Source organism: Calliphora vicina, chromosome 1, assembly GCF_958450345.1.
Source record: "Calliphora vicina chromosome 1, idCalVici1.1, whole genome shotgun sequence".
Classification (NCBI taxonomy): Eukaryota; Metazoa; Arthropoda; class Insecta; order Diptera; family Calliphoridae; genus Calliphora; species Calliphora vicina.
The window spans coordinates 30,743,703-30,759,029 of NC_088780.1; the positions used below are offsets into that span (position 1 = coordinate 30,743,703).

At 31.6% G+C, this 15,327-nt stretch overlaps 1 protein-coding gene across 1 annotated transcript in view; it reads left to right on the forward strand.

The window, feature by feature from the left end:
• cv-d (crossveinless d) overlaps window positions 1-12,755 on the forward strand; it is a 38,358-nt gene extending 25,603 nt beyond the window's left edge. Inside the window, exons 14-18 of the mRNA XM_065506565.1 lie at window positions 9,756-9,899; window positions 9,973-10,149; window positions 10,606-10,855; window positions 10,928-11,276; window positions 12,296-12,755. Of these exons, the coding sequence (XP_065362637.1) occupies window positions 9,756-9,899; window positions 9,973-10,149; window positions 10,606-10,855; window positions 10,928-11,276; window positions 12,296-12,473 (1,098 nt within the window). The 3' untranslated portion in view covers window positions 12,474-12,755. The remainder of the gene's footprint in view (window positions 1-9,755; window positions 9,900-9,972; window positions 10,150-10,605; window positions 10,856-10,927; window positions 11,277-12,295) is intronic.
• The last annotated feature ends 2,572 nt before the right edge of the window (window positions 12,756-15,327 follow it).

A 15,327-nucleotide genomic window follows, 5' to 3' on the forward strand; every position in this document is an offset into this window, starting at 1 on the left:
ATGGGTAGTTTAATTTGTTTAAGTCCAGTAGGGTATTCATTCGACTAATGATTGTTCGATTAATCGAATAATTTCTTACGAATAATTATTCGAACAATTTAAAAATGGCTATTTTCGAATAACGAATAAATCGAACAATTTTATGTGGAATAATCAAATAAATGTTCATATATATTTAAATTTATTAAATTGCTTAAAATTTTTCATAATTTCAAATTTAAATAATTAATAACGACTCACAAAAATTGTATTGTTTCTGAAATTCGATAAATAACTAAAGACAAAGGGACTTTTGATCACTGTCGATGAGTGTTCCGCTAGCTCCTTCTACAAATATTACTGCAAGAAGTTACAAATCTAAAAACAAATCTTTAAGCATTTTTATGAAAATGAAAGGTACGGAATAAAATTTTTGTTATTTAGCTGGCGAAATATTAGAAGAATCGCAATTAATAATCAAAATATTAACTTAGATTAAAGTGGAGTTGAATGTGATGGAGAATGTGATTTTGAAACAGTCGTCGAAAGTGATATTGAGGATGAATATTTATAATGATTAGCATAACCCGGTGTACTTCGCTACCCCTCCCCTAGTAAAAGTAAAAAAAAATATGAATGGAAATACGAAAATAACACATACAAAATTTGAGAATCTCTCAATTACAGTTCACTTGATATTGGAAAATAACTAACTAATTTTGTATGGGAAATACCACTCCACTGCTCTGATCCCACCCATTTTACTTTAACTTTCTTTTATAAGGGAGGGGTCATTCCTACTAAGCCGATCATGCTTAGCTAAACTTCGAACATGGAACAGAAATAAATTCGTTTTTATCTAACCTCCGTAGAATGGTAATATGTAAATTGATTGATACAGAGTTTAAATTCTTTTAGAATTATAGTTCTCCAGATATTCAAAATTAATTATTCAGTTTGTGCCACAACCACTAATGCAATCCCTACCATATTCAGCCAATCTGTGTAAAATGGTAAGAGAGCTATGCGGACAAAGTTTGAAGAACCTTGCAATTATTACTTTGTATGGGTGGTGACTCACCTCTTTTTTGTGTGCTATGCCCTCTAATCTAATTCCGTCTATATTCAGCTAAACTCCGCACAGTAATAAGTAATTATTTCTCTATAAGTTTAAACACTAAATTATAGTTCTACAGATATTCGAAATTTATTATATACTTTGTATAGGGTGTGCCACGCCCACTATTCCAATCCCGAACAATTCCAGCGAAACTATGCAAAATTATAAAAGAACCATTTAGACTAAGTTTGAAGAATCTTACAATTATATTTCTCAAAATATTTAGAAATAACAATTTACTTTGTATGAAAGTCGGCTCACCATTTTTCCGACCCGTCCCATTTTTGATTAAACTTCATGCAGTGATAAGTAATTGATTCGTATGAAGTTTGAAAACCGTCACAATTATAGTTCTGCACATATTATAAAATAACTACATATTTACTTATGTAGGTACAATTACATATTTACCCCCATATGCATAAACAGTTTTTAAATTTGTCAAAGGTTTATAAAACAAATTTTGAATGGAAATTTAGTTTTATAAACCTTTGATAAATTTAAAAATTGTTTATGCATATGGGAGTTAGAAAATAAAAAAAACACCTTCAAAATACATATATTTTTTTGACTTTAAATTACTAAAGTCTTCTTCTTTGTTTTCTATAACAACTCTCACTTAAAACAGAGCGAAATCAAACTGTTTAATTGTTTCTCTTATTTATTTACAATAACAAATTGGACAAACACGCATTGCTTTGTTTACTTTTTAGCTTAAGATTCACATGTACACGTTTTTGCATATGTGTTAGTAACATCTTTAAACGCTTATAACTCCTAAAAAACTGCACTTCTGTGAATAAATCCCTTTAAAATAGTATATTTCTTGTCCAAATTGAATGTATAATGTGAGCGTAAAAGGGGTCTAAAGAAATCGACTTGCCTATTAATATTATGATTACATTGAAATAAATGACGGTCATGATCTTAAACATCTTTGTCTAACATGGTAATAAATCATGCACAGTCTGACTTCAAATTAGCCACGTTCACTGACAATGATATCAAACTTTGGACAGATTTCCTTTAATGGTGTAATTCCCCAAGACCACTTTATTAAGCAAAGATTCGGCAACGTTGATATATCTTGATGGATAATACAATTTGTTATAAATAATTTAGAAAAAGTGAATAATTCATTTACTAAAGAATTAGTTACTCAATTTAAAACCCGAAACAAAAGTTAATACGTTTATATTGTATTTGAATTCAGTACCCCATTTCTGTAAGTTTTGAGAAGTTTTCGCATCGAAAAAAATTTAAAAATTCTTGTAGTTATTCAGTTTTTAACAGGATAACTTAGGTAATGTTTAAACTGAATGCATTAAAAGTACAGACACAGTTATCGATTTACTAATACTCGCCCTGTGTTTAACAGGAAGTTTATAAATGTTTCGAATGAAAAGTTTCTCACATACAATACAGAAACGAGGTACAGTACCTGAATGACTACTAGAATTTTTAATTTTTTTCGATGCGAAAACTTCTCACAAGTTACAGAAACGGGGTACAGGATCATGTTCAACTAGCTCAAAAGCATAGCTCCAAAACGGAAACTAAAGGGTTTGCTAGTCAGTTGTTTTGTAGATTGTTCGGAAGTTAATCTGATCAGAATATTTCTGTTGAAAATTTAATGATGGACTTTGTTTTCGTATGTTTTTTAACATTATCAATACTTGAATTGTTAACTTTAACATTATTTTTTGTTTTTCTTTAACAATAAAATACTAAAAAACCGACATCAAAACATCATTCTTTACTTTTTTAAAAAAAAATTAAATTATTCGAATAATTCGATTAATTTTAAACGTGTGATCGAATTATTCGATCAAATTAAAATCTCTTATTCGTTTTATTCGAACAAGAGAAAAATCGAATAATTTCAATACCCTACTATCCAGTTACCAGTTCGCTAATTCTGTAACCAGTGGTGACCCCATTTAGGCGCAAATCACTAGTTCGGGACACTTAGCAATAACTGTTCCCAGCAGTTAAGCAAGTAGTCAATGTATCCCTTAAAGACAGTAATTGTGACAAATGTGACTGACTCCAATTTATATATTTTGGTTATTTGGTTACATCTCAAGTTACTTTATACATCCCAAGTAATCTAGCATGAAGACAATTGACACTTAAGTGTCTCTAAGTAATCTGGAGTGTAGTCACTTTAAACGTTTTGTGAGTAATTCGTACAAACTGGTTTTATATTAATTATGTTGATATAATTCTCATACAGTTTATTTTTATTTTGCTTAAGTATGAAGTCAATAGTTAGTTTAATGTCTCTTTGTAAAAAAGTAACTTCAAACTTTTTTTGTACTGCACTTTATTTTATCCACCAGAAGCGTTGACTACTTTCGATCAGCTATCAGATAGTGATTGTAATCAAAAGGGTCAATTGATCCGCTGCTTAGGACATGCACGTGTTAAAATAGCTAGTCTAGTAGCTGATCAAGTAACCAGTTACAAAGCTAGTAAGATAACTGACGCTATGTAACCAGTATGTGAAGCCAATGCGTTGCCTACTTTGGACCAGCTATTAGACAGACCCATTGTAATCAAAAAGAGACAATTGACCCCCTGCTCATGTTAAAATGACTAGTCACGTGGCTATTAAAGTAACTAGCTCCCACCTTAAATGATGGGTAAAATTACTAGTTCGGTACTGTCTCCTAGAACTGCTGGGTTGGGTCCAAACTCTTACAAACACACAACACAAACGAAACTATTGTATATGTCCTTAATACTGCCATGGTGATTATGTGTAAATTGTATTGTTTGTTGGCGTGTGTATGGAAAATTGTCTGTAGTGGCTGACTGGCTGGCAGTCGTGGCAATAGTCTTGTTTTCCTTGTATATTTGTAAATATCGTTGTTGTTATGTCTCTTATTTCCGCCTCCCTTCCTGCCAGGCAGGCTACCGCCACCTTCTATCATTTCTTTCATTTCTGTGTTGTCTTGTAAAGTTTATGCACTTGTCACAATATAAATGTCCTTTCGTTATTATATCCTTATGGCTGTTGTTGCTGTTGTGATAGTTTAATGTTTAAAATTATGTTGCCATAATATAAGTGTGCGTGCGTGTACTAACCCAAGAATATGTTGGGGTTTATAGGTATTTATAAGGATTCTTAAGGATATTAGGCTGTACGTGTTGTATCCTTTGTAGCTATGAAAAAAAACATCAGCAAATAAATATCATTTAAGCATGAGTTATGTACACAATTATGTTTGTGTTTTGCAAGTAAATGAGGGAAATTAATTACATTCCTCTAGACAACTCAATTAAATAGGAAATCAATTACATTGGGGACAGTAATCAATAATAACATTTTAAAATAAGCGTGATGTTGAATTTATTTGTGTGACCTTTGACCTTTAATACATCGATTAGCGGACAGTTAGGTTAGACAGTTAGATAGCTTCGTAATATACTAAGAACAAAAAAGGTTTTAATTCCGCTTTCCTTCTCCATAAATCATGTTTGTGCCCATTTGAGAGCGCAAAACCCCATGGACAAAGATACTATAAATATAAATCCAAAAGACCAACAAATATTGTCAATCAAAGGAGCTGTCCTTATAGTATCCAGACGAAGTGCAACTCTACTAATGCCTAGTGTCCAATAATCACAGACACCATTATTTAAATAGCTTTTGTAGACAATCCCCCTTATTACAAGTGACGTTGTAGTAGTCGAAGACGGCAACATAAAATACATGGGTACGAGGGCGGGTCTATAAGTCCGTGACTTTTTGTATGAAACACAGGTTTTTGGATAAAAATTCATTGTAAGTTTCAACATCTACTTTGAGCTCTATAAAGTTTGGTCAAAGTTTCTTAAATTTTGTTATCCCTTCCAAAAAAAAAGTTTGTCGAGGTCATAAAAATATACCGATTCACCCAGATAAACCCACTGTTTTGACTGCTGTGTGGTCTCTGGTGTGTTCTGGTGGATACACGTTTCGTCCACAGTTACGAAACGGCTCAAAAATATTGCCTTTGAAGAACGCCAAACACTCCTGCGAAGTTGTCAGACGATTGCACAAACGCAATCAAATTGTGTGCAAACGCGGCACCCATCTTGCGAAAAGCTTTCTCATACCCAAGTGATCATTGAAAATTTAAAACACTGAGCCATGTGAGATGCCTATGGCTTCCACAATCTCTCTCACATCCAGAGTTCGGCATCTTCCGTGCTAAACCACTTTTTTACCATTGAAATTGATGGTGCAGAGTTCCCATAGTATTTATCAAGCTTAGCATTGGTTTGAGTGATTGTTTTTTTCCGCAAAAAATAATGCTGAATGAGCAAATTCACTTTTTTCCATTTTCTCCTCAAGGCTCGCGGTAGTCTGCTATCAAAGCCTGTCAAACACAAAATAAATGGACAGGAGTCCAATTACAGAGCAGTGTTGCCCTTTCAGTTAAGAGGCGAGAAATTCAAAAAGTCTCGAACTTATTGATTAAGATAAAGAATTTGCTATATTATCCTGCTATTCTGCAATTGTTCCTACATAAACAATTTCACTTAATTAAATTCTCTATTATTCGCAAAAGTTAATGTTTTCAAGGATCTGAGAGAATGCACAACCCAAAGTGGAACCTGTCCAGATTATTTATTTAGGATCGAAGATTTAAAGGCCTTCGTTAAACGTTTGACATACAGTGGTGGTCACAACATATGCAACCAGCAACAGAATTTTACAAAAGTTGTTTAAACTAGTTTAAGATGTAAACAAAAATATTCATTTGCTTATAACATTTTTTAATTAATGCTTTAAAAATAAGAATATGAAATTTAATTCAGAATTTTTTGCATTGAAAAGAAAAAAAAATTTAAAAAACTACATATGGGTTGATATTTCATTGGCCAAAACATATGCAACTAATTGCTTCTAAAACATTTCTGTCTATAAAACTTAATATTTCGTGACAAATCCTATATTTTCAATGACGGCCTTACATCGGCAAGGCAGTGAAGCTATCAAATTGGCAATAAAATTTGCAGGAATAGCGTTCCAAGCATCTACCAATACTTGAAACATAATATCTGAATTAGTGCAATTTTCGGGGTCGCTTCTTTGATTAACGTTTTCCCAAATGTTCTCAATGGGATTTAGATCTGGTAATTGTGGTGGCCATTCCATCACCGAAACTCTTACTTGTGTTAACCACGATTTAACAACATGTGCAGAGTGCTAGGGGTCGTTATCGTGCTGAATAACTCATCGAAGATGCTTATTATCCTCAGAATTTGGAAGCATTACTCTTTCCAAGATGTCTCTATAGATAAATCCATCCATTATTTCATTAATTTAGAGCGATGGGCCAACACCAGCAGCAGAAAAACTGCCCCCATACCATTACGTTGCATCCTCCATGTTTCAGTGTCTTTTTGCAGTATCATGCTTGAAGTCGCGTGTTAAGTGGTCGCCTTACTTAACACATGAAATCACTTCCGATGATATTAAATTCGGATTCGTCGCAAAATAGGACAGTCGTCCATTTGTTTTCTGCCAATTTAAATACTCCATAGCAAACTTCAAACGTTTCTTTTGATTACGTTTTGATATAAGCGGTTTTTGCGCGTAGGGAAAACGTCGGTGAAGCATGCAGGATGCAACCTAATGGTATGGGGGCATTTTTTCTGCTGCTGGTGTTGGCCCATCGCTCTAAATGAATGAAATAATGAATGGATTTATCTATAGAGACATCTTGGAAAGAGTAATGCTTCCAAATTCTGAGGATAATAAGCCTCTTTGATGAGTTATTCAGCACGATAACGACCCCAAGCACTCCTCACATGTTGTTAAATCGTGGTTAGCACAGGAAAATGTTTCGGTAATGGAATGGCCACCACAATTACCAGATCTAAGTCCCATTGAGAACATTTGGGAAATCGTTAATCAAAAAATCGACCCCAAAAATTGCACTAATTCAGATATTATGTTTCAAGGATTGGTAGATGCGTGGAACGCTATTGCTGAAAATTTTATTGCCAATTTATAGCTTCACTGCCTTGCCGATGTAAGGCCGTCATTGAAAATATAGGATTTGCCACGAAATATTAAGTTTTATAGACAGAAATGTTTTAGAAGCAATTAGTTGCATATGTTTTGGCCAATGAAATATCAACCCATATGTAGTTTTTTTAATTTTTTTTTCTTTTCAATGCAAAAAATTCTGAATTAAATTTCATATTCTTATTTTTATAGCATTAATTAAAAAATATTATAAGCAAATGAATATTTTTGTTTACATCTTAAACTAGTTTAAACAACTTTTGTAAAACTCTGTTGCTGGTTGCATATGTTTTGACCACCACTGTATGTATGTAATTCTCCACATCAGTGATGGAAAATAACTTTTCTTTCAAAAGGCCCTAGACAAATGCGTTCGTCCAGTCCATAATTGATTGTGTAGAGATTAAAAACCCTAGTAACTGCAGAAATTGCCGTTCCAATGTGAAGTTTAAAACTAACGGACGATGCTATCATTTTATGTTGTCAAATTGGCAACCAGAAATTGATAACGCAACTGAAAGTCGATTGCCATCCATAATCGACCCGTAAGTTTGTAGCCTCATTTTCGCAGAAGTCTAGTGAAATTAATAGTGGACCCGAAATAGAATATAATAAACTACAATGGAGTCGGGTTAGAGTGAACACTTGTTAATATGAACTACTGGATAGTATGAACACACAAATTTTTACATTGGAGACTCTAAAGAGTGAACATCGCCTGCCTCTATAGAGTGAACTTTAGTTTTTTTTTTGCAAAAAAAATAAAATCAAAAGTTTTTATTTGTTATTTTTTGTCTACTTGCAGTTTTGACTCTCATTAGTATTTTTATACCACTTAAACTAAGTTTCTATATTTTTTTACAAAAATTTTTTATACAACACCGTTATTTCTGTTTTGGTTTTTCTGAGATTTTTGACTTTTTTTGAACCTACTATTTTTATTGCTATATAAACCCAAAAAAAATCTTTCTATAAAAGTTTAGCTAGAAATAATTAAAGATATGGACAATGGAGTGGGAGTTACAGGTCTAGCAAATAAATTTGGTGCAGCAAAGTCCACAATATGGGGCATTAAAAAAATACAAAGTGGAATTCTATGCCACAATAAAAGTGCTATAAATAAAGAAAAACTTTGCGAAAAGCGGAATGTCCCAGCGTCGAAAAAATACTCCATAACTGACTTTTAAAGCAGCGATGTAAAAATTTGCCTGTCAATGGAGAAATGCTAAGGCAATATCAAAAAAAAAATACACGAGCAGTTACACGATCAGGAGATTTCAATGCAAGCGCAGGCTGGCTTCAAGGGTACAAAGCAACAACTCAAGCTGTTCAAATTATTGAAAAAGCCATTGACTGGGCTGAGAACAATACTAAAGATTATGAAAATATCTTAGTTTTACAAATTTCGTGATTTAGCAGTACAAAAAGCCAAAAGTACATGTTCCTTTATAAAAATATAATGAAATGTACAATTTTGACATAAAATTTTATTATTTTTTCAGTCTCGATAAAGTGAATTTATTGGATAAAGTGAACAGGCCTTGCATTAATTAGTTCACTCTATCCCGACTCCACTGTACTATTGTATAAAACCAATGTATAAAAAATCGAAAGCCTGATGTGTGACGGCAAGAAACATGTGTATGGTCCAAATATGAAAATCGTCGAACCGCAACACTGTTTACTATTCGATGTGCAAGCAAGGGGATTGCATTTTCCATATAATCACCCCTATCGTGAAAAACATGTGAGATTTGTTTTCCCATGAAATATTAATTTCCCTCGAAGGGAAAATTGCTATCGTAATATTACCCTGAACTTTTCATTCACAATAGTTGATTTTATTCGTAACAGCTGTTTATTGTTTACAAAATTTCATCTAAAAATTTCACAACATGGGGAATTTTTTCACGTGAACAAAGTTGATGAACGAAAAATGGGAAAAGGGAACATATTTCATGTGAAATATTTTGAGGTGAATGACTTCTGTAGAAGGTGTCATGACAAAGAAGAGGATGATACTATAACCGATATGATTAGGAAGTCTATCCGAATTCTTACTGCACGACCTGACGGATCTATCACAGTATAATTTAACAAATTCGCGAGAAAAAGCTCTTCAAAATCAGTTGATGAACTAATAATACACTGCTGAAACGAATTTTTTAACAACTGAGAAATTATGCCGGTATAATTAGGTGGTTCAAAAAAAATCAATCGCCTAGAGTATTTTTGACTTAGTTGCTCACAATTATCGATTAAAATCTATCGAATTCTCGTAAAAGAAACAAGAAAAACAGTTATGCATATAATGAAAGGAGGGAGAAATATCAATGAAAATAATTACTCTCTTTTCACACATACGGGTGATACAATAAAGCAAATACATGCAATACATTCTCATGAATTAGGTTTTTGACAACAGGCATAGCCTTTTGGCTCTCAGTTACCTATCTAGTTGTCATCTATATAGTTAGGCTTTATAATTTCATGTTGAAAATAAATTGTCTGTCAGGATATGACTATGATATCTTTTCTCAAAAATATTTACTATTTGTTTATTACGCCTAATGTTTTTAAATTATATATATTTTTCTTAATGTGAATACTTTTTTGTAATTATCTTTCCAGGCCTGCGTGAATGTAACTTTTGCTCCATTGGTGTTTACCAAACGACCACATACACTCATGGGTACCGTGATATTTGGCAACGCTTCCACAGACCACGAGTGCCCGGCAAATGGTTCGAGCATACAATTCAGTAGTAGAGCAGGGGTAAGTATCAGAATTATTTTTATAAATATACTTAAAAATTATAAAACTAATTTCTGTTATATTTACAAAACAGCCTTCGGATCATGCCCGTGAATTCCTGCTGTCCGATAATCCTTTAACTGATACCGGCTTTTGTCCCAAAGAAGTATTGAAATTCTCACCCATACCAACGTCGAAATATTGCAAGAGAAGCAATTTCGAAAATTTCACATCGATAACTAAATATGATATGGATGTGCAATTTGATAATGTAAGTGAGATTTAATATAAATTATTCATACATCAATATATCCGCAATAGTTCCGGTTCGGTTGCTTTTTAAAATCGAGAAAATCGGCCACAAATGGCTAAGATATAAGCAAAATACCACGACTAACTCGATCATTCCCATGACAGCCGGTTCTACGCACCGGAATGACCCGAGTTCACTCGGCCAAGGGCTGTCAACTCAGCAATCACGGCTGCTACAACAACAACTAACTCGATTTTTTATCTATATCTGGATTACTAAGTCACTTAATATAGACAATATGGATATCTAATGATAAATATTTCAAAAACCTTTCAACGCCATAGTATTTTGGACCTAGAATGGGTCAAAATCGGAAAAATATTTTTAAACCGTTTTTTTTTTCACCAACAAAAAATTTTTTTATTCATACATTTTATTTGTTTTTCAATTAATTTCTTTTATTTTCTAATCTAGATGCCTGAATGGTACGATTTCTGGTCATCACGTTTGGATCATTTTGTTTCCTCCTTCTCCGACCAAAAAGTCGAACGTTTGAATATGAACAAAGAAATTCATGTGTCGATAAATGCGCCCAACGATTATTTCTGGCTGACAGTTGAGGTGAATGGTGTGAGACGTCGTATCTATCATATACCATTTATACAGAAATTAGATTCCAAATACGATGCCTCACATGAAATATCCTATGATTCGGGAGTTAAACGTAAGTAGTTGTGATAAATTATTAAAAAAAAAAGAAACGTTATACAATTTTAAAATATCTGTGTTTTAAAAGGTTCTTGCTCCGTTATCAATGGCATGGTCAATAGTTTCGATGACTATTTAATTGATTTGTCTGACTATCATAAAGTTACCAAAGCGGACAACTGTTTAACTCTTCTGGCGGCCGATTGTAGTCCTTTGCGGGAAATGGCCGTTTTCCTAATGCCCTCCACCGAAAATAGCCTTAGTTCTAATTACGGTTTGCGAGTGTATATAGGCGAGAATTTCTTTACATTCAAATCATCGAATAGTACGGATGACAAGGCACCGGTGAATATCATATTGAATAAGAATGAAAAAATTGTGGATGTACGAAATCAACCATATCAATATCCGGAAGAAAGTAACAATTATGATTTTAGGTAAGTTGTTGGGAATTAAATCTATATACATATTTGAATATGCTTAGAATTTAAAGCTGAACATAGGGAATTTCAGAAACATTTGGTTAAATTGTCGCCCCAAAGTTATATTAAAGTAACTCAAAAAAAAAAATTTTTTTGTGGAAATTGAATTTAAAGTTTCAACAATTTATATCAAAATATTGGATCGAAAAAGTTCAATATATTTGTCTAATGTGGTAATTGAAATTCTATATCGATTAGTGTAAAAATTTAGAAGCTCCAATAAAATTTAAAATTTTTTTCGAAATATTTTTTTTTTAATTTATGACTAGAGTTCCTAATTTGCCGGACTTTTTCACTTCACGGCAGGAAATTAAAAAGTTTTCATTATCGGGAATTTTTTAATACTAAATTAAACCAAAAACCAGTAAATTTTGTTCGAATAAAGAGTCATGAAACACACACACCCCCCCCCCCCCCCCACCCCATATGCATAAACAGTTTATAAATTTATCAAAGGTTTATCAAACAAAATTTCCATACAAAATTTCATCAACTTCTTCACGTGAAAAAATTCCAAATTTTTAGATGGAATTTTGTAAACAATAAGCAGCTGTTACGAATGAAAAGTATAAAGGAATATCACGGTAGCAATTTTCACTTCGCAAATTTCACTTGTTACTTCCGATAGGGGTGGAATATCTCAGAAATCATAAGAAATAGAGACATGGGGATCGAACAGATCGATAGATCTAAGAATTTTACACCAGAAAATGGTCTTACATCATTTTTGATATACGTGAAGATAACTTCGGGACGACGAAATATCAGCAGGTTGTCAATTTTGTACAACGGAAATGTTTCATAGACTAACAGCTGATTTTTTTCTGTGAACATTTAACCAAATTTATAATAAAATTAGATTTTTATAAAAGCTCAGCTGGAAAAGTTCTTGTTAATGTAAAGTTTTCAATAGATATTTTATTTATATTTTTCTGCATTTTTAACATATTTTTATTTATTTTTTTCTATTACAGAATCGAAGTCAATGAACAGAATATTTTAATTGTGGAAAATACTTTAATGCATTCGACCATACAATTTGATATGTTGAATATTTTTAATTTTGAAATTTATTCCGTTTACAAGAATAAAATGTGCGGTTTATGCAGTAAACCCTTGAATAGTATGCGCAATTTTACATTGTGCGAATAAAAACAGAACAATAAATAAAAAATAAAAAAAAGCAAAACCAAAACCAAAAAAAAAACCTGTATGTAAGAATAATGAGAAATTAAATACAACAACTACTACTACTACTACAATTATTAAATTTAAAATATAAATAAGAAAACTAATAATAATAGTAATAACATAAACAAAAACTAAACGTTCCATAAAGAATTTTAAAAATTTAAATAATGAAAATACTTATACATATATTTTTTTGTGTTTAGAAATAAAGTGTGGCATTTTAGCATACAATTTAAAACAGAAGTTGGTTTTATTGAAATTTTAGAATGAAAAAAAATCATTTACAAAAAAGATACTTTTAACGGAGAAAAATAAAATGCCAATTTGTGAGATACAATTTTAAATTACAATGTGAGATACAGGGTGTCAAAGTTGACCACATTTAGTTCGAAAAGCTTTGTAATGCTCTTAAATTGGGCAGATATTAAATGAATTTTAGTTTCAAAGCAAACAATACATTAAAAAAATTGCTGTTTATTTCACTAAGTTATCTCTTATACTTTAAAAGATTTTTTAGTTTCAATTTAAATTTTGAAATTTTCGCTTTTAGCTTGGGAAAAACTAAATAAAGTTTTTCCCAAATATCTTCGTAATAGTTTTCAAAAAAAATTCTGCAGACCTACACTATATCTAATAAACTCAAAACATTTTTTTTCCAAAATTTCAATCCGCTTCGTCGTGAAAAATAATCGAAATTCCTCCTCTAAAATAAGCTGTAAATTTGGAACTGGTGTATTCTCTGACGAACTTGAGATAATGTAGTGTATTTCAGGCTGAAATATTTGGTATCATGGAAGCCTGCAAGTTGCTATATTCGTGGGAATATAAGTATGTACTTCTGTCGATAGTCAGGCGAAATTCTAAGGCGTTATATACGTAGTTAGAAGGGTCTTTGAAATGGCTTTCATTTAATTCTAGCTTATATCTAAATCCTATGTGAACGATTTTGCCGATTTTAAATAGCAACTGAAACAGGAATATGCACAAACCACCTCTTTACACATCCCGAAAAGAAACTACTTTTAGTCGGAATCATATGACGTAGTTAAAACATTGCCACACAATAGTTTCTTTCCGATAAAAAAAAATTAATATAGAAGAACCAAGTGGCTGCAGTTACTTAATAGTTACGAAACGAGGAGATTTATTTGGATCGTTATTATACATGTGATGGAAATGTTTCCTACTATGGAACAGGGAAAGGGTATATACATATAAGTTTGTCATTCCGTTTGTAATTTCTACATTTTTCATTTCCGACCCTATAAAGTATATATATTCTGGATCCTTATAGATAGCGGAGTCGATTAAGCCATGTCCGTCTGTCTGTCCGTCTTTCTGTTGAAATCAATTTTCTGAAGACCCCAGATATCTTCGGGATCCAAATCTTCAATAATTCTGTCAGACATGCTTTCGATAATTTTGCTATTTAAAATCAGCAAAATCGGTCCACAAATTGCTGAGATATGAGGAAAAAACCAAGACAACCTCGATTTTTGACCTATATCTGGATTACTAAGAGCTAGTTTCTTACTTGTCAGTTAAACTCAGCTTAACACGCTGTTATATTAATCCTGAAACATATTTTGCCGGAATTTAACCAATGATTGTGTTTCTCACTAGTGGATTAATTTTGTTAGCATTGCCATACTTTTCAGTCAAATCACATGTTTATTCTTCAAATTTTTTCATATAAATATGGCAATTCTATACATTTTATAAGAAAAAGCAACCGCGTTACATAACTTTTTTTGTAAATTTTAACTTTCTAAAAGAAAAAGCGACATAAAAGTATATAAAATGTATATTAAAAATTATATTGATGTTAATAAAGCAAATAAAAACAAAGAGCTGCTGTGCTGAATTGTTTATTTTATTTTCCATCTGTTTGTGCTTTGGCATTTTATACTTAGGTTTAACTCACCAATGATGCTCAGTTAAACCTAGATTATATAGCATATAAACAATAAGTGAGAAACACAATTTTTAGTTTAATTTAGGTTTAAGCGAAGAATGTAGATTATCTCTATCCCAGAAACTAGCTCTAAGACATTAATATAGACATTAATATAAATATGGATATCTAATGATAGATATTTCAACGACATTTGCAACGACGTATATAAGACCATAGTAAGTTGGACCTACAATGGGTCAAAATCTGAAAAAAAAAATTTTAACCCGAATTTTTTTTTCACAAAAAAAATTTAAAAAACAAAAAAAAAATTTTAAAATTTAAAAAAAAGAAAAATTAAAATAATCGAAAAATTTTTTTTTAAAAAAAATGAAAAAACAACTAGAAAAAAAATTAAATTTTGTTTACCTAAAAATATTTAAAATTTTGAAGTATAATTTGGTGAAGGGTACATAAGATTTTTCATGAATATAGATAGCACTCTTACTTGTTTTTAGTTTTTTTTTTAAACATGGAGAAGTATAGTAAACAAATTGGATTAAACATCAAAATGTGATATAATCGATTGGCCGTCTTCTTCCCAGACAAGAATGGAAAATAAATATTTAAATATTTTAAGTTTTATATAAAAAGTCAAATCGAATCGAGCTCTTTTTCATGATTAAACGCTTATTGGCCAAGTTATTAGCGAATTTAGATATTTTGAGTTTTTATATAAAAAATAGTTTTTTGTTAAGAAATATGAGTGATCACAGATCTAGCTCCTTTTATTGATTCAATGCTTATTGGCCAAGTTATTAGCGAATTTAGATATTTTGAGTTTTTATATAAAAAAATTGATTTTTGGTCAGAAATATGAGTGATCACAGATCGAGCTCTTTATATTGATTAAACGCTTAT